At 50.0% G+C, this 21,410-nt stretch overlaps 2 protein-coding genes across 2 annotated transcripts in view; one reads left to right on the forward strand and one right to left on the reverse strand.

Annotated features, from left to right (window-relative positions):
• The window catches only part of TRMT13 (tRNA methyltransferase 13 homolog), a 58,330-nt gene extending 47,293 nt beyond the window's left edge, over positions 1–11,037 (reverse strand). The window contains exon 1 of the mRNA XM_069737413.1: positions 10,788–11,037. Within this exon, the coding sequence (XP_069593514.1) occupies positions 10,788–10,943 (156 nt within the window). The 5' untranslated portion in view covers positions 10,944–11,037. The remainder of the gene's footprint in view (positions 1–10,787) is intronic.
• Positions 11,038–11,081: 44 nt separating this feature from the next.
• Positions 11,082–21,410, forward strand: part of SASS6 (SAS-6 centriolar assembly protein) — a 32,988-nt gene continuing 22,659 nt past the window's right edge. Inside the window, exons 1-6 of the mRNA XM_069737416.1 lie at positions 11,082–11,362; positions 13,024–13,084; positions 13,336–13,520; positions 18,598–18,766; positions 18,853–18,930; positions 19,198–19,317. Coding sequence (XP_069593517.1) covers positions 11,292–11,362; positions 13,024–13,084; positions 13,336–13,520; positions 18,598–18,766; positions 18,853–18,930; positions 19,198–19,317 — 684 coding nt within the window. The 5' untranslated portion in view covers positions 11,082–11,291. The remainder of the gene's footprint in view (positions 11,363–13,023; positions 13,085–13,335; positions 13,521–18,597; positions 18,767–18,852; positions 18,931–19,197; positions 19,318–21,410) is intronic.

Raw genomic sequence — 21,410 nt, forward strand, 5'->3', positions numbered from 1 at the left:
CATACACCTCACCCCCACTGATCCCTAGGTCTCCATACATGCACCCAGGAACAGACATACACCTCACCCCACTGATCCCTATGTCTCCATACATGCACCCAGGAGCAGACATACACCTCACCCCCACTGATCCCTATGTCTCCATACATGTACCCAGGAGCAGACATACACCTCACCCCACTGATCCCTATGTCTCCATACACCTCACCCCCACTGATCCCTATGTCTCCATACATGTACCCAGGAGCAGACATACACCTCACCCCCACTGATCCCTAGGTCTCCATACATGTACCCAGGAGCAGGCATACACCTCACCCCCACTGATCCCTATATCTCCATACATGCACCCAGGAGCAGACATACACCTCACCCCACTGATCCCTATGTCTCCATACATGCACCCAGGAGCAGACATACACCTCACCCCCACTGATCCCTATGTCTCCATACATGCACCCAGGAGCAGACATACACCTCACCCCCACTGATCCCTATGTCTCCATACATGCACCCAGGAGCAGACATACACCTCACCCCACTGATCCTTATGTCTCCATACATGCACCCAGGAGCAGACATACACCTCACCCCCACTGATCCCTATGTCTCCATACATGCACCCAGGAGCAGACATACACCTCACCCCCACTGATCCCTATGTCTCCATACATGCACCCAGGAGCAGACATACACCTCACCCCCACTGATCCCTATGTCTCCATACATGCACCCAGGAGCAGACATACACCTCACCCCCACTGATCCCTATGTCTCCATACATGCACCCGGGAGCAGACATACACCTCACCCCCACTGATCCCTATGTCTCCATACATGCACCCAGGAGCAGACATACACCTCACCCCCACTGATCCCTATGTCTCCATACATGCACCCAGGAGCAGACATACACCTCACCCCACTGATCCCTAGGTCTCCATACATGCACCCAGGAGCAGACATACACCACACCCCCACTGATCCCTATGTCTCCATACATGTACCCAGGAGCAGACATACACCTCACCCCACTGATCCCTATGTCTCCATACATGCACCCAGGAGCAGACATACACCTCACCCCACTGATCCCTATGTCTCCATACATGCACCCAGGAGCAGACATACACCTCACCCCACTGATCCCTATGTCTCCATACATGCACCCAGGAGCAGACATACACCTCACCCCACTGATCCCTATGTTTCCATACATGTACCCAGGAGTAGACATACACCTCACCCCACTGATCCCTATGTCTCCATACATGCACCCAGGAGCAGACATATACACCTCACCCCCACTGATCCCTATGTCTCCATACATGCACCCAGGAGCAGACATACACCTCACCCCACTGATCCCTATGTCTCCATACATGCACCCAGGAGCAGACATACACCTCACCCCCACTGATCCCTATGTCTCCATACATGCACCCAGGAGCAGACATACACCTCACCCCCACTGATCCCTATGTCTCCATACATGCACCCAGGAGCAGATATACACCTCACCCCCACTGATCCCTATGTCTCCATACATGTACCCAGGAGCAGACATACACCTCACCCCACTGATCCCTATGTCTCCATACATGCACCCAGGAGCAGACATACACCTCACCCCCACTGATCCCTATGTCTCCATACATGCACCCAGGAGCAGACATACACCTCACCCCACTGATCCCTATGTCTCCATACATGCACCCAGGAGCAGATATACACCTCACCCCACTGATCCCTATGTCTCCATACACCTCACCCCCACTGATCCCTATGTCTCCATACATGTACCCAGGAGCAGACATACACCTCACCCCCACTGATCCCTATGTCTCCATACATGCACCCAGGAGCAGACATACACCTCACCCCCACTGATCCCTATGTCTCCATACATGCACCCAGGAGCAGACATACACCTCACCCCACTGATCCCTATGTCTCCATACATGCACCCAGGAGCAGACATACACCTCACCCCACTGATCCCTATGTCTCCATACATGCACCCAGGAGCAGACATACACCTCACCCCACTGATCCCCATGTTTCCATACATGTACCCAGGAGTAGACATACACCTCACCCCACTGATCCCCATGTCTCCATACATGCACCCAGGAGCAGACATATACACCTCACCCCCACTGATCCCTATGTCTCCATACATGCACCCAGGAGCAGACATACACCTCACCCCACTGATCCCTATGTCTCCATACATGCACCCAGGAGCAGACATACACCTCACCCCCACTGATCCCTATGTCTCCATACATGCACCCAGGAGCAGACATACACCTCACCCCACTGATTCCTATGTCTCCATACATGCACCCAGGAGCAGACATACACCTCACCCCACTGATCCCTATGTCTCCATACATGCACCCAGGAGCAGATATACACCTCACCCCACTGATCCCTATGTCTCCATACATGCACCCAGGAGCAGACATACACCTCACCCCACTGATCCCTATGTCTCCATACACCTCACCCCACTGATCCCTATGTCTCCATACATGTACCCAGGAGCAGACATACACCTCACCCCACTGATCCCTATGTCTCCATACATGCACCCAGGAGCAGCCATACACCTCACCCCCACTGATCCCTATGTCTCCATACATGCACCCAGGAGCAGACATACACCTCACCCCCACTGATCCCTATGTCTCCATACATGTACCCAGGAGCAGACATACACCTCACCCCACTGATCCCTATGTCTCCATACATGCACCCAGGAGCAGACATACACCTCACCCCACTGATCCCTATGTCTCCATACATGTACCCAGGAGTAGACATACACCTCACCCCACTGATCCCTATGTCTCCATACATGTACCCAGGAGTAGACATACACCTCACCCCACTGATCCCTATGTCTCCATACATGCACCCAGGAGCAGACATATACACCTCACCCCCACTGATCCCTATGTCTCCATACATGCACCCAGGAGCAGACATACACCTCACCCCACTGATCCCTAGGTCTCCATACATGCACCCAGGAACAGACATACACCTCACCCCACTGATCCCTATGTCTCCATACATGCACCCAGGAGCAGACATACACCTCACCCCCACTGATCCCTATGTCTCCATACATGTACCCAGGAGCAGACATACACCTCACCCCACTGATCCCTATGTCTCCATACACCTCACCCCCACTGATCCCTATGTCTCCATACATGTACCCAGGAGCAGACATACACCTCACCCCCACTGATCCCTAGGTCTCCATACATGTACCCAGGAGCAGGCATACACCTCACCCCACTGATCCCTATGTCTCCATACATGCACCCAGGAGCAGACATACACCTCACCCCACTGATCCTTATGTCTCCATACATGCACCCAGGAGCAGACATACACCTCACCCCCACTGATCCCTATGTCTCCATACATGCACCCAGGAGCAGACATACACCTCACCCCCACTGATCCCTATGTCTCCATACATGCACCCAGGAGCAGACATACACCTCACCCCCACTGATCCCTATGTCTCCATACATGCACCCAGGAGCAGACATACACCTCACCCCCACTGATCCCTATGTCTCCATACATGCACCCGGGAGCAGACATACACCTCACCCCCACTGATCCCTATGTCTCCATACATGCACCCAGGAGCAGACATACACCTCACCCCCACTGATCCCTATGTCTCCATACATGCACCCAGGAGCAGACATACACCTCACCCCACTGATCCCTAGGTCTCCATACATGCACCCAGGAGCAGACATACACCACACCCCCACTGATCCCTATGTCTCCATACATGTACCCAGGAGCAGACATACACCTCACCCCACTGATCCCTATGTCTCCATACATGCACCCAGGAGCAGACATACACCTCACCCCACTGATCCCTATGTCTCCATACATGCACCCAGGAGCAGACATACACCTCACCCCACTGATCCCTATGTCTCCATACATGCACCCAGGAGCAGACATACACCTCACCCCACTGATCCCTATGTTTCCATACATGTACCCAGGAGTAGACATACACCTCACCCCACTGCTCCCTATGTCTCCATACATGCACCCAGGAGCAGACATATACACCTCACCCCCACTGATCCCTATGTCTCCATACGTGCACCCAGGAGCAGACATACACCTCACCCCACTGATCCCTATGTCTCCATACATGCACCCAGGAGCAGACATACACCTCACCCCCACTGATCCCTATGTCTCCATACATGCACCCAGGAGCAGACATACACCTCACCCCCACTGATCCCTATATCTCCATACATGCACCCAGGAGCAGACATACACCTCACCCCCACTGATCCCTATGTCTCCATACATGTACCCAGGAGCAGACATACACCTCACCCCACTGATCCCTATGTCTCCATACATGCACCCAGGAGCAGACATACACCTCACCCCCACTGATCCCTATGTCTCCATACATGCACCCAGGAGCAGACATACACCTCACCCCACTGATCCCTATGTCTCCATACATGCACCCAGGAGCAGATATACACCTCACCCCACTGATCCCTATGTCTCTATACATGTACCCAGGAGCAGACATACACCTCACCCCACTGATCCCTATGTCTCCATACACCTCACCCCCACTGATCCCTATGTCTCCATACATGTACCCAGGAGCAGACATACACCTCACCCCCACTGATCCCTAGGTCTCCATACATGTACCCAGGAGCAGGCATACACCTCACCCCCACTGATCCCTATGTCTCCATACATGCACCCAGGAGCAGACATACACCTCACCCCCACTGATCCCTATGTCTCCATACATGCACCCAGGAGCAGACATACACCTCACCCCACTGATCCCTATGTCTCCATACACCTCACCCCCACTGATCCCTATGTCTCCATACATGTACCCAGGAGCAGACATACACCTCACCCCCACTGATCCCTAGGTCTCCATACATGCACCCAGGAGCAGACATACACCTCACCCCCACTGATCCCTATGTCTCCATACATGCACCCAGGAGCAGACATACACCTCACCCCACTGATCCCTATGTCTCCATACATGCACCCAGGAGCAGACATACACCTCACCCCACTGATCCTTATGTCTCCATACATGCACCCAGGAGCAGACATACACCTCACCCCCACTGATCCCTATGTCTCCATACATGCACCCAGGAGCAGACATACACCTCACCCCCACTGATCCCTATGTCTCCATACATGCACCCAGGAGCAGACATACACCTCACCCCCACTGATCCCTATGTCTCCATACATGCACCCGGGAGAAGACATACACCTCACCCCACTGATCCCTATGTCTCCATACATGCACCCAGGAGCAGACATACACCTCACCCCACTGATCCCTATGTCTCCATACATGCACCCAGGAGCAGACATACACCTCACCCCACTGATCCCTATGTCTCCATACATGCACCCAGGAGCAGACATACACCCCACCCCACTGATCCCTATGTTTCCATACATGTACCCAGGAGTAGACATACACCTCACCCCACTGATCCCTATGTCTCCATACATGCACCCAGGAGCAGACACATACACCTCACCCCCACTGATCCCTATGTCTCCATACATGCACCCAGGAGCAGACATACACCTCACCCCACTGATCCCTATGTCTCCATACATGCACCCAGGAGCAGACATACACCTCACCCCCACTGATCCCTATGTCTCCATACATGCACCCAGGAGCAGACATACACCTCACCCCACTGATTCCTATGTCTCCATACATGCACCCAGGAGCAGACATACACCTCACCCCACTGATCCCTATGTCTCCATACATGCACCCAGGAGCAGATATACACCTCACCCCACTGATCCCTATGTCTCCATACATGCACCCAGGAGCAGACATACACCTCACCCCACTGATCCCTATGTCTCCATACACCTCACCCCACTGATCCCTATGTCTCCATACATGTACCCAGGAGCAGACATACACCTCACCCCACTGATCCCTATGTCTCCATACATGCACCCAGGAGCAGCCATACACCTCACCCCCACTGATCCCTATGTCTCCATACATGCACCCAGGAGCAGACATACACCTCACCCCCACTGATCCCTATGTCTCCATACATGCACCCAGGAGCAGACATACACCTCACCCCCACTGATCCCTATGTCTCCATACATGTACCCAGGAGCAGACATACACCTCACCCCACTGATCCCTATGTCTCCATACATGCACCCAGGAGCAGACATACACCTCACCCCACTGATCCCTATGTCTCCATACATGTACCCAGGAGTAGACATACACCTCACCCCACTGATCCCTATGTCTCCATACATGCACCCAGGAGCAGACATATACACCTCACCCCCACTGATCCCTATGTCTCCATACATGCACCCAGGAGCAGACATACACCTCACCCCACTGATCCCTATGTCTCCATACATGCACCCAGGAGCAGACATACACCTCACCCCCACTGATCCCTATGTCTCCATACATGCACCCAGGAGCAGACATACACCTCACCCCCACTGATTCCTATGTCTCCATACATGCACCCAGGAGCAGACATACACCTCACCCCACTGATCCCTATGTCTCCATACATGCACCCAGGAGCAGATATACACCTCACCCCACTGATCCCTATGTCTCCATACATGCACCCAGGAGCAGATATACACCTCACCTCCACTGATCCCTATGTCTCCATACATGCACCCAGGAGCAGATATACACCTCACCCCCACTGATCCCTATGTCTCCATACATGCACCCAGGAGCAGACATACACCTCACCCCACTGATCCCTATGTCTCTATACATGCACCCAGGAGCAGACATACACCTCACCCCACTGATCCCTATGTCTCCATACATGCACCCAGGAGCAGACATACACCTCACCCCCACTGATCCCTATGTCTCCATACATGCACCCAGGAGCAGACATACACCTCACCCCCACTGATCCCTATGTCTCCATACATGCACCCAGGAGCAGACATACACCTCACCCCCACTGATCCCTATGTCTCCATACATGAACCCAGGAGCAGACATACACCTCACCCCACTGATCCCTATGTCTCCATACATGCACCCAGGAGCAGACATACACCTCACCCCCACTGATCCCTATGTCTCCATACATGTACCCAGGAGCAGACATACACCTCACCCCCACTGATCCCTATGTCTCCATACATGCACCCAGGAGCAGACATACACCTCACCCCACTGATCCTTATGTCTCCATACATGCACCCAGGAGCAGACATACACCTCACCCCACTGATCCCTATGTCTCCATACATGCACCCAGGAGCAGACATACACCTCACCCCCACTGATCCCTAGGTCTCCATACATGCACCCAGGAACAGACATACACCTCACCCCACTGATCCCTATGTCTCCATACATGCACCCAGGAGCAGACATACACCTCACCCCCACTGATCCCTATGTCTCCATACATGTACCCAGGAGCAGACATACACCTCACCCCACTGATCCCTATGTCTCCATACACCTCACCCCCACTGATCCCTATGTCTCCATACATGTACCCAGGAGCAGACATACACCTCACCCCCACTGATCCCTAGGTCTCCATACATGTACCCAGGAGCAGGCATACACCTCACCCCCACTGATCCCTATATCTCCATACATGCACCCAGGAGCAGACATACACCTCACCCCACTGATCCCTATGTCTCCATACATGCACCCAGGAGCAGACATACACCTCACCCCCACTGATCCCTATGTCTCCATACATGCACCCAGGAGCAGACATACACCTCACCCCCACTGATCCCTAGGTCTCCATACATGCACCCAGGAGCAGACATACACCTCACCCCACTGATCCTTATGTCTCCATACATGCACCCAGGAGCAGACATACACCTCACCCCCACTGATCCCTATGTCTCCATACATGCACCCAGGAGCAGACATACACCTCACCCCCACTGATCCCTATGTCTCCATACATGCACCCAGGAGCAGACATACACCTCACCCCCACTGATCCCTATGTCTCCATACATGCACCCAGGAGCAGACATACACCTCACCCCCACTGATCCCTATGTCTCCATACATGCACCCGGGAGCAGACATACACCTCACCCCCACTGATCCCTATGTCTCCATACATGCACCCAGGAGCAGACATACACCTCACCCCCACTGATCCCTATGTCTCCATACATGCACCCAGGAGCAGACATACACCTCACCCCACTGATCCCTAGGTCTCCATACATGCACCCAGGAGCAGACATACACCACACCCCCACTGATCCCTATGTCTCCATACATGTACCCAGGAGCAGACATACACCTCACCCCACTGATCCCTATGTCTCCATACATGCACCCAGGAGCAGACATACACCTCACCCCACTGATCCCTATGTCTCCATACATGCACCCAGGAGCAGACATACACCTCACCCCACTGATCCCTATGTCTCCATACATGCACCCAGGAGCAGACATACACCTCACCCCACTGATCCCTATGTTTCCATACATGTACCCAGGAGTAGACATACACCTCACCCCACTGATCCCTATGTCTCCATACATGCACCCAGGAGCAGACATATACACCTCACCCCCACTGATCCCTATGTCTCCATACATGCACCCAGGAGCAGACATACACCTCACCCCACTGATCCCTATGTCTCCATACATGCACCCAGGAGCAGACATACACCTCACCCCCACTGATCCCTATGTCTCCATACATGCACCCAGGAGCAGACATACACCTCACCCCACTGATTCCTATGTCTCCATACATGTACCCAGGAGCAGACATACACCTCACCCCACTGATCCCTATGTCTCCATACATGTACCCAGGAGCAGACATACACCTCACCCCCACTGATCCCTATGTCTCCATACACCTCACCCCACTGATCCCTATGTCTCCATACATGCACCCAGGAGCAGACATACACCTCACCCCCACTGATCCCTATGTCTCCATACATGTACCCAGGAGCAGACATACACCTCACCCCACTGATCCCTATGTCTCCATACATGCACCCAGGAGCAGACATACACCTCACCCCCACTGATCCCTATGTCTCCATACATGCACCCAGGAGCAGACATACACCTCACCTCACTGATCCCTATGTCTCCATACATGTACCCAGGAGCAGACATACACCTCACCCCCACTGATCCCTATGTCTCCATACACCTCACCCCACTGATCCCTATGTCTCCATACATGCACCCAGGAGCAGACATACACCTCACCCCACTGATCCCTATGTCTCCATACATGCACCCAGGAGCAGACATACACCTCACCCCCACTGATCCCTATGTCTCCATACATGCACCCAGGAGCAGACATACACCTCACCCCACTGATCCCTATGTCTCCATACACCTCACCCCACTGATCCCTATGTCTCCATACATGTACCCAGGAGCAGACATACACCTCACCCCACTGATCCCTATGTCTCCATACATGCACCCAGGAGCAGCCATACACCTCACCCCCACTGATCCCTATGTCTCCATACATGCACCCAGGAGCAGACATACACCTCACCCCCACTGATCCCTATGTCTCCATACATGCACCCAGGAGCAGACATACACCTCACCCCCACTGATCCCTATGTCTCCATACATGTACCCAGGAGCAGACATACACCTCACCCCACTGATCCCTATGTCTCCATACATGCACCCAGGAGCAGACATACACCTCACCCCACTGATCCCTATGTCTCCATACATGTACCCAGGAGTAGACATACACCTCACCCCACTGATCCCTATGTCTCCATACATGCACCCAGGAGCAGACATATACACCTCACCCCCACTGATCCCTATGTCTCCATACATGCACCCAGGAGCAGACATACACCTCACCCCACTGATTCCTATGTCTCCATACATGTACCCAGGAGCAGACATACACCTCACCCCACTGATCCCTATGTCTCCATACATGTACCCAGGAGCAGACATACACCTCACCCCCACTGATCCCTATGTCTCCATACACCTCACCCCACTGATCCCTATGTCTCCATACATGCACCCAGGAGCAGACATACACCTCACCCCCACTGATCCCTATGTCTCCATACATGTACCCAGGAGCAGACATACACCTCACCCCACTGATCCCTATGTCTCCATACATGCACCCAGGAGCAGACATACACCTCACCCCCACTGATCCCTATGTCTCCATACATGCACCCAGGAGCAGACATACACCTCACCTCACTGATCCCTATGTCTCCATACATGTACCCAGGAGCAGACATACACCTCACCCCCACTGATCCCTATGTCTCCATACACCTCACCCCACTGATCCCTATGTCTCCATACATGCACCCAGGAGCAGACATACACCTCACCCCACTGATCCCTATGTCTCCATACATGCACCCAGGAGCAGACATACACCTCACCCCCACTGATCCCTATGTCTCCATACATGCACCCAGGAGCAGACATACACCTCACCCCACTGATCCCTATGTCTCCATACATGCACCCAGGAGCAGACATACACCTCACCCCCACTGATCCCTATGTCTCCATACATGCACCCAGGAGCAGACATACACCTCACCCCCACTGATCCCTATGTCTCCATACATGCACCCAGGAGCAGACATACACCTCACCCCACTGATCCCTATCTGTACACAGGTGTACACCTCACCTCCCCATTCTCCGCATGCTCCCCACAATACTTCTTCCCTTCGCCTGGGATCATCTTGCAGTAACGCTTCTTCCTCTGGACATAATGGCCGCATCTCCCCGGTGTGGGCCCTGCAGCCCGGCTGGGACCCGCGGACAGGCGGATCTGCTCATCCATCAGTCCTGTAGGATAACACGCTGCCACACACTTTCCTATCTCCCGTCCGTTCCCCTAGATGTTCCCACAACAAACATGGAGGATGGATCCGGAGGTGACACGTCACATGACATGGCGCTACATAGTCCAATGCGTCGTGACGTCAGCACGCTGAGGACGCAGCAGGCGGTTGATTTGGAAATTGTACCGCGACGACCAGAAGCAAATAGGGAGTAAGGTCCGGGCACCTAGGGAAGGCAGGCCGCGGCCCCCGGGAGCGGCGGGTATACGGGTGACGGCGAGAGGGGCTCCCGGGGAACTGCACAGCATAGGACAGTGAGACGGGACCGAGGCCCAGGACGGGGCAGGATGGCTCCGGTGTACGAGCTGCTGAGCCGGGAAGTGAAGGTCACCGTGCGGAACCAGGACTGTGGGGAGAGGTAACTTGTCCTGCCAGTGTCTGCGGTACTACTGCTCCCATCATCCCGTGTGTGCCAGTGTCTGCGGTACTACTGCTCCCATCATCCCGTGTGTGCCAGTGTCACCGGTACTACTGCTCCCATCATCCCGTGTGTGCCAGTGTCACCGCTACTACTTGTCCCATCATCCCATGTGTGCCAGTGTCTCCGGTACTACTTGTCCCATCATCCCGTGTGTGCCAGTGTCACCGGTACTACTGCTCCCATCATCCCGTGTGTGCCAGTGTCACCGCTACTACTGCTCCCATCATCCCGTGTGTGCCAGTGTCTCCGGTACTACTGCTCCCATCATCCCATGTGTGCCAGTGTCTCCGGTACTACTGCTCCCATCATCCCATGTGTGCCAGTGTCTCCGGTACTACTGCTCCCTTCATCCCGCGTGTGCCAGTGTCTCCGGTACTACTGCTCCCATCATCCCGTGTGTGCCAGTGTCACCGCTACTACTTGTCCCATCATCCCGTGTGTGCCAGTGTCACCGGTACTACTGCTCCCATCATCCCGTGTGTGCCAGTGTCACCGCTACTACTGCTCCCATCATCCCGTGTGTGCCAGTGTCTCCGGTACTACTGCTCCCATCATCCCATGTGTGCCAGTGTCTCCGGTACTACTGCTCCCATCATCCCATGTGTGCCAGTGTCTCCGGTACTACTGCTCCCATCATCCCGCGTGTGCCAGTGTCTCCGGTACTACTGCTCCCATCATCCCGTGTGTGCCAGTGTCACTTCTACTACTTGTCCCATCATCCCGCGTGTGCCAGTGTCACCGATACCGCTGCTCCCATCATCCCATGTGTGCCAGTGTCACCGGTACTACTGCTCCCATCATCCTGTGTGTGCCAGTGTCACCGCTACTACTTGTCCCATCATCCCGCGTGTGCCAGTGTCACCGGTACCGCTGCTCCCATCATCCCATGTGTGCCAGTGTCACCGGTACTACTGCTCCCATCATCCCGTGTGTGCCAGTGTCACCGCTACTACTTGTCCCATCATCCCGCGTGTGCCAGTGTCACCGGTACCGCTGCTCCCATCATCCCGTGTGTGCCAGTGTCACTGCTACTACTTGTCCCATCATCCCGCGTGTGCCAGTGTCACCGGTACCGCTGCTCCCATCATCCCGCGTGTGCCAGTGTCACCGCTACTACTTGTCCCATCATCCCGCGTGTGCCAGTGTCACCGGTACCGCTGCTCCCATCATTTCCCCCGATGTACGAGTGTTTTCCTTGTTATGTTAATTGCTGGTCAGCAGCCTGTTTACACAGCAAGATAACAGTGAAAATAACATTTTTACTAAAGCTCCTGAATATCTTGCAGTGTGGACAGTGTCAGGCCATGTTCCCATGATGCGCTTTTGATGAGTTTTTGGTATGGCAGATCTTCTGCACCTATTGTGTTACTTGTGTATTTATCACGTTTTACACTGTGTGTTTTTTGTCTCTTGTTGGTGTGTCATACTGTAAATAAAGCTGCTTTGTTTTTGATACTTCCTGGTATTTGGCTTTGCTAACTTTATTGATACAGTGATGAGTGGATTCTCCAGCCCAAGCCCCCTAATGACACCCCCACATTATTTACCTGCATCTGTTCCGTGTTCACTGTCACACTCTCGTCTGTGCTGTGTTACAGGAGGCAGACTATCCGGGTATGCATCGAGCAGCACACGGCGTCCTCGCCCGTCCATAAGAAGGTATGTGGCAGATAGTAAAGAAGCCTCCCATGTGGATATAGTATGATGGTCTATTCCCTCACATGCACATACACACAGATTTAGTAAATCCCAAACCTTTCATAATTTGGAAAATTAAAGCCACCAATTGATGCTTCTAGTCTTGGGGGGGGATGATACATTTCCTCAAATATCTGTTTACACTGTGAGCAACAATGTACATAAAAAAAAATCTAGAAATCCTTCCCACTTTTTGTTTTTCTTTTCCCCAGGACTTGGTGGTTCGGATGACTGACGACACTGATCCTTTCTTTCTTTACAATCTTGTGATATCAGAAGATGATTTCCAGAGTCTGAAGCTCCAGCAGGGCCTCCTGGTTGACTTCACAGCTTTTCCACAGAAGTTTATAGATTTGCTCTATCAGTGCATCAATGAAGAAAACAAGGAGGTGCCCCGGTAAGACACTGGGTGACAAATGGAGGAAGAAAGTGAAGATTTACAGAGTTACAAGAAATAGAATTCTGTTTATATCGTAGATTTCATTCTACGGAGTTTTCTTAAAATCCTTAAACTTCATGATCTCCATAAAGCCCCTTACATAGCAATGTTTTATACCCAAGCTTAAGCACTATGGCTGTGTCTCTGGTGACACGTGCTACAGTATCTCTTACATATTCAGTAACCTCGTTTGTGATTTGACCATCCATTTTCCCAGAGAAGTGGTGGATAAAGTGTCACCACTTCTCTGGGAAAATGGATGGTCAAATCACAAACGAAGTTACTGAATATGTGGCCACCAGAAACACATTGTGATATACTGATATTTTAGCTGTAATAGAAATATAATTTGTATCTTTGAGGGGTTGTGCTAAGCGTTTTGAAGGGAATTTGCAGTTTTTTTCTATGTAATATGAGAGCGGCATGATGTAGGGACAGAGACCCTGATTCCAGTGATGTCACTTATTGGGCTGCTTGGTGCAGCTTTGTTAGAATCCCTGTAGCAGTGCGCAAATGCTGAGCTCTCTATAACCCCGCCCACACCTCTGATTGGCAACTTTGTGTTCACTGTCAGCCAATCAGTGGTGGGGGCGGGGTTACAAATGAGCCTCGTCTGCATACAGCAACTAGCCCTGCAGTGATAATCTGCTGATAAAAGCACAGATTGTATTGAGAGTACAGTACATATCCTAGTAAGTGACACATCCCTGGGATCAGGCTCTCTGCTCCTACTTTATGCTGCGCTCAGATTAAATAGCAGGAACCAGCTGACAAACTCTTTAAGAGGTTACCTTTTGAAGTAAAGACCTTAAAGCGCTACTGCAGTGGTGTTTTATTTTTTTTCTCAACGCTGGAGTTGCGCTTTAAATGTAAGGCCCCAGTCCTTATAATCTCCTTCCAGCGGCTTCACCTTTTACCTCTACCACTCCAGTCCCACGGCGCGTTCTTGTGCTTGTAACTTCTGACTGGCCAGAAGTCTGAAGGTACGTCACAAGCTCAATGCAAGTCTATGAGAGCCAGGACAAAGTTCTGAGAGAGAAGTTACCTCCTGTGCGCTCCATGAAAGGCTGGAGCTGCCAGCAGGTCTCCTTTCACTGGGGAGTGACACTGGAAAATGAGTATCAGACAGGGGCAGGAGAATTACATTTAGGCTGTGTGCACACGTTCCGGATTTTTCGCTATAAAAACGCAATAAAACCGCGAAAAAAAAAACCGCTTCCTTTTAAGCATCCTATTAATAGAACGCAATCCACAATTTTTATGCATATGTTGCGTTTTTTTTTTTCCCGCGATAAAAACGCATTGCGGAAAAAAAACGCAGCATGTTCATTAATTTTGCGGATTTTTTTGCGGGTTTCCCGCTATTTAATGCATTGGGAAGCTCCGGAAAAAAAAATGTGAATAATACGCGCAAAAAAACGCATGCGGATTTCCTGCGGAAAGTCCGGTTTTGTTCAGGAAATTTCTGCAAATAATCCTGACATGTGCACATAGCCTTAAAGTGCCACTCAAGGGGTGCAATGAAAAGAAAATCTGGAGTGGTGCTTTTTTTGAAATGTAGCACAGCCTGTATTAGGGTATGTTCCCACGCTGCGGATTTTCCTGCGGATTTTTCCGCAGCAGATTTGGAAAATCCGCAGTGCAAAACCACTGCAGTTTTCACTGCGGATTTTCTTGCGGTTTCTTCTGCGGTTTTTCACCAGCACTTTCCTATTGGTGCTGGACCTGGTTGAAAACCGCTGCGGAATCCGCGCAAACAATTGACATGCTGCGGAAAATAATCCGCAGCGTTTCTGTGTGGCATTTTCCGCAGCATGTGCACAGCGTTTTTTTTTTTCCCTTAGGTTTACATGGTACTGTAAACTTTGGGAAAACTGCTGCGGATCCGCAGCGGTCAAATCCGCTGCGGATCCGCAGCAAAATCGCAGCGTGTGCACACAGCCTTATACTCCATTTACATCTACTGGCTACTGTAGACAAAAGCTGGGATACCGAGCGGGATCAGTACAAATACTACTGCAATGGTAAAAAGGGGAGCAGCGCTTAGGCTGGGTCTAGACATGCCGCCAGTTGGGTAGTGGATCAGTAGCCATTATTGGCCTGTTCAGGCTGGCCTGGCTTCTCCACTCATTCTGTGCACACAGTGTCATGTTCTAAGCAGCTCGGCCTGGCTGCTCAGGACAGTGCTGCTGACAATGATGAGAATGAGCATTTTGCTGACTTGTTTAAGGTACTGTCACACTAGACGATATCGCTAGCGATCTGTGACGTTGCAGCGTCCTCGCTAGCGATATCGTCCAGTGTGACAGGCAGCAGCGATCAGGCCCCTGCTGTGCTGTCGCTGGTCGGGGAAGAAAGTCCAGAACTTTGTTTCGTCGCTGGACTCCCCGCAGACATCGCTGAATCGGCGTGTGTGACACCGATTCAGCGATGTCTTCGCTGGTAACCAGGGTAAACATCGGGTAACTAAGCGCAGGGCCGCGCTTAGTAACCCGATGTTTACCCTGGTTACCATCGTTAAAGTAAAAAAAACAACCGCTACATACTTACCTACCGCTGTCTGTCCTCGGCGCTCTGCTTCTCTGCTCTGGCTGTGAGCACAGCGGCCGGAAAGCAGAGCGGTGACGTCACCGCTCTGCTTTCCGGCTGCCCCGGCGCTCACAGCCAGAGCAGAGAAGGAGAGCGCCGGAGGACAGACAGCGGTAGGTAAGTATGTAGTGTTTGTTTTTTTACTTTTAGGATGGTAACCAGGGTAAACATCGGGTTACTAAGCGCGGCCCTGCGCTTAGTTACCCGATGTTTACCCTGGTTACCGGGGACCTCGGGATCGTTGGTCGCTGGAGAGCTGTCTGTGTGACAGCTCTCCAGCGACCAAACAGCGACGCTGCAGCGATCCGGATCGTTGTCGGTATCGCTGCAGCGTCGCTTAGTGTGACGGTACCTTTAGGCTGGCTCCTGACAGGGAACGGGCATGTTCCTACTATCACATCTCATCTGTGGTGATACGCTAATGACACTCGTCTGCTGCGAGCGTGAGCCGGGCATCAGTGCTCTGTGCTCCGATCCTCTCACACAGGGAAGATTGCAGCGGAGGAGACGGAGGGAATAACACTGCACTCAGGTGGTATCCGAGTGCAGTGCGATGTTTCACATCCAGTCATAGACTTATATGGGTGCGTGTGATCCGATTCCAGGGTGCAATTGCAGCATGCTGTGATTATTTTCGCATGATACAATAATCGCAGGTGTGAGCTGCACCATAAAAAAAACTTTGGGCAGCGCAATCCTATTTTTTTTTTAACCCTTATCCGGCTGAATAGGTACAATTGTAACTATTCCGTTTTAAAATTGCAATAACTTTTTTTTGAAAAGACGTAGAGGGCTGAAATTTCGTGACATCTCTACATTTTTGGTCCAGAATATATTGGCCAAATTTCAATAAAATATCTCCACCCGCTTCCGAGATAAGGGGTCGAGATCTTTTTGCATCCATAACAAGCTGCATAGGTACAAATGTACCTCATATATTTTGAATGAAGATAATGCAAGGGAAAAAGCATAAATTTTTTTTTAATGATAATGCTATTTAACTATTATAAACAAGTAAAAAACTGTTCATTTACATTATAAAAGAAAATGTAAGAAACTTTTTTTTATTGATTTTCTTTGCAAGTAATGCATGTTGGCTTTGCTACAGAGTGTTCATCGCAAATGGGTTTCACACAAACCACACAAGACTTTCTAGTCTTGCGTTGTTTTCGCCTCAGGTCTCTGCAGACATAGCAACTACCAACAACAGGGGAGGGTCCACGACTACCATGAGGTATTTTGGGGCCAGCTGCTGGCTGCGATGCTACCACAATGCATCGTCCAAGCACCATTTCTACTGCACCTCGAAGAAAATGGTTTCTCATTATCATTTTGTTTGTACTACGATCTTCAATTGCAATCATACACAGCTGATTTGCGAGATCTTTCAGGAACTTTCTTCGTTGATCCTTTGCCCTGAAGCTTGGATTGTGTTCTCTGTAGATGATGTAGGATGCTAACCCACTGACATCAATCATATTGTAGAAAAATGCCAAAGTCCAACGTGATGTTCGTCGTTTCACAGTGTACTCTCCCAACATTTTATCCATAACATCAACGCCACCTTTTGTTATGTTGTAGTATTTTATTATCTCTGGCTTGGCTGCTAGTGTCTCTTCAACTTCTCCCGTCATGTGCATAGATGATAGAAGCACGACTGATTTGTTCTTCTTTGGTACATATGAACAGACTGTTGCATCATGATTGTAGGCAAAATTTGTCGAGTATACAGGCCTTTCTTTGGCAGGCTGCATGTTGTTAGGTAGGAACCTTTTGTTTTTTCTCACTGTACCAACTAGTGTCATGTTCCAGGAGTTCAATACCTTAGCTAGTTCCATGGTTGTAAAGAAGTTATCGGCGGTGACATTTCTTCCAGAGCCTTTATACGAGCTCACTAGGTCCAATACTGTTCGTTCTCCAATGTTTACTTGTCGAGGACCATCAGTTGGTTTCCCAGTGTAGAGCTGACCTTGTAAAGCCTAGAAATGTGTGCTCACAGCAATGAGATGAACAGCAAAATGGCTAATGAGAGGAGGGAGGCAGGAAGACAAGTAGAAGCCACTCCCAGTTTGAATTAACTTAATTGACAGCAACATAAGTGACCAGTAACAACACTGAACAATAGATATCAGCATAACATTTGTAGCTGAATGAACTTTAGTTTCTGAAACCAAGTAAAGTCTTCCCACAGTGGAGGTATATGTGAAGGTACAATTGTACCTATGCAGCCTGTTAAGGTTGTAAAATTATGCAGCCTGACAAGGGTTAAAACAGATTGCACTCGTCCGATTGCCTCGCAAGTGGGAATGAGCCCTTATTCTGATTATCTTCCCGTCTAAATGGGCCCTTAAACTGGCTATTTCTTTTTCCACCATGTTTTTTGTTTGTTTGCTAGTGGCATCCATGTGACAGCATTGGTAAAGTGAATTTCTCCCTTTATCCGCAGATTCCTGTTACAGTTGTCCTCGGGCACAGTCCTCGGCAGTTCACCTGCCCAACTAGACATAGTCGAGACTAATCCGTTTAAGCATCTGACGCATCTTTCTCTGCGACTCCTACCAGCAAATGACATGGAAGTGAAGACTTACCTGGCAACCTGTCTGAAGTGTATTAAGGTACCTGTCTTCTCAGTAATATGTGGATGGGGTATGGCGCGTTCTTTGTTTGGATTAGGCAACAAGTGAACTGATTCTTTGTGCAGGAAAAAGAAATGACGTTACAGCACAAACTGAAAAAAACAGAAGACGACCTGAGCCGACATCTCATCTGCACACAACAGGTGAGATACATGGGATTTCCTACACAGAACATCACATCTGTTTTGTATTAATTGTGATAAGTTTTACCACCGTATTGAATAGCACCAAGTCCTACCGTCTCCACTATGCATGTATTTTCCATCTCTCTATAGAAGCTGGTGATTTCCTTGTAATGATCTACCTATCTGATAAGCTAGGTCAATAAGGAGAGAATAAAAAATAGTATTTTTCCTCTGTTTTGACAGCCTCGAATTCATCACACCTGATCACCCTTTATTCTGTTGTAGAGTCTATCTGAGAAAAGTGCTGAATTGGAGCAGATTAAAAATGACTCCTCGTCCAAGATTACATCACTAAAGAGCCAGCACACGGCAGAGCTTAGAAGTGAAAAAGACCAGGCTCAGCAGGTACCGGACTTTATGGTAATATGGGAAGTTATCTCCCATGTGTAGGAACACGGGAAACTTATCGTTGGAGGTTTGACCACTGGGAACCTCGGCAATCCCAAGGCTCTGCACGGCACCATATGAATGGATTAGAAGCCGTACTCAATCTATTGCATGTACTCAACCTCAGCTCCATTCAGACGGAGCTCTGCAGAGCCTTGTTTTCAGGATCACCGGGGTTCCCATTGGTTAGACTCCCAGCAAACCGTAAGTGATCATTTACCTTTTATATAGTGAGTAACTTATCTTGGAAAAACCAATAGAGAATATTGAAAACCAAACCATAGCTGATTCCTTCTCCAAATAGTAGTTATGGTCATTAACCTTAAAGGCAACCTAGCGGGTCCCCTGACTGTTTCCAGCCGCTAATAAAGCAGTATGGGTGTAGACTTCTATAAAGCGGGATTTCCAAAAAGAAAAGTGAACCCCCAAATGCTTTTACAAACCTAACATTAGAAACAGAATTGGTTAGAAGTTGGAGGTCCATGGGACTTTTATATGTTAATCAGTAACTATGTACTCAAAACCTTTTAACGTTTATAGGAGGAATTTCATTTACCTGAAAGTAATTTATTTCAATTCTTCCAACTTAAACATATAAAGCCCAATGTACCGTGAGTTGAAAAGTGTTATACTTCTGAAAGATATTACTTTAGACACTACTTTGTGCTCGGCAGGGGTCCCCAAAGGAGTGATTTCCTGCACGAACGACAATTTTCTTTTTAGTTTTCTCAAAACAAAATTTATTAGAGTTGGGGGTCATTTCTGAGGACAGGCGGTCCTCGGTCCTGGAATGCCCAGCCTCTCACTAAGTGGACCTGGTAGACTCTCACAGCTGTGTCTCATTCATAGCGTATACAGATCACCACTTCGCTCCCTCGCAACATCTTGTTCCGATGTCAGCAGCTGCTTTATGCTTGTAAGCAGCGCATGGCAGGGGCGTCATGTACTCCTTACAAGCAGAGCACAGCTACTGGAATACTCACTGCTCTTCACGCCAGCACTATGTGCGTGGAGGACAGTGAGGGCTGTTTGCATCCAGGAAACTAATTGCTAAAAAATTGGATCTCGGAGAGACCTCGATCTCACAAGCAATATATCAAATATGTGGTGTCTCTTATTTTGGTTGAAAAAGGGGCCTAATCCAAAAGGAACAGAAGTGCAAATTTGATAACTTTTGGTCTCCTGGCACTGGTTAGCCACACCAGATAGTGTGAAAAGACATGTTGTAGGTGTTTGGACTTTATATCTTTATGTGTACTGTAATTTTGGTTCCGATCGAGCAAGACTGGTGTTTGAAAGGGTCAGTTGGTTGCTTGGGGGGAGGGTGGTTGGGAGGGTTGAGTTGTGGTCCAAATGTACTGATTTAGATGTCCAGCTTTATATCTGTAAAATGTTTTAAAATTTCTAAACATTTACTTGATTAAAAAAAAAAAAAAAAGAAAGAAACCGAACTGGAACTTACCTTCCAAGTAATATAAAGGCCTTTGGGGTCCACTTTTCTTAAAGTGAGTAATCTTTGCATTCTGACTAGATCTTATATGTATTTGCTAAGCCGGAATTCAGCCGTTCATGAAGCACTGTATGAGTACGGACCGTCATGGCTGTGGGTCTCCCAGCTCGAAGATCCCGACTCGTATATGACTGAGACTGCTGAAACCTGCAACCGGTCCGTACATCAGGGGCCATGCATGCACTCTATTCAATGGGGGCCACAATTTGGTCCAAAAATGCAACGTTTGAAGAATCAACTTCTAGTCTGCTGCATCAAATATGAAAATGAAGCAGAACTATTCTGGGGAGGCATCTTTTCCCCGGACTAGTCCATCCTCAGACCTTGTAATCACCGGGTGTGATTGACAGCCGCCATACAGTCGCTACGGTAGCATCATCATGCAAGCTGTCTATCGCGCCCCGTGAGATCCGGGATAAGATACGCCTCGCCAGACCAGCCCTGCTTCCTTCATTAGGATTGTGTTCAGATTACGAGTTGGTTCTTTGAATATAACATTGCAGCGTTAGTAAGTTACACAAATGACATGAACATAGTAATG

The sequence above is a fragment of the Ranitomeya imitator genome, chromosome 8 (assembly GCF_032444005.1).
Source record: "Ranitomeya imitator isolate aRanImi1 chromosome 8, aRanImi1.pri, whole genome shotgun sequence".
Classification (NCBI taxonomy): Eukaryota; Metazoa; Chordata; class Amphibia; order Anura; family Dendrobatidae; genus Ranitomeya; species Ranitomeya imitator.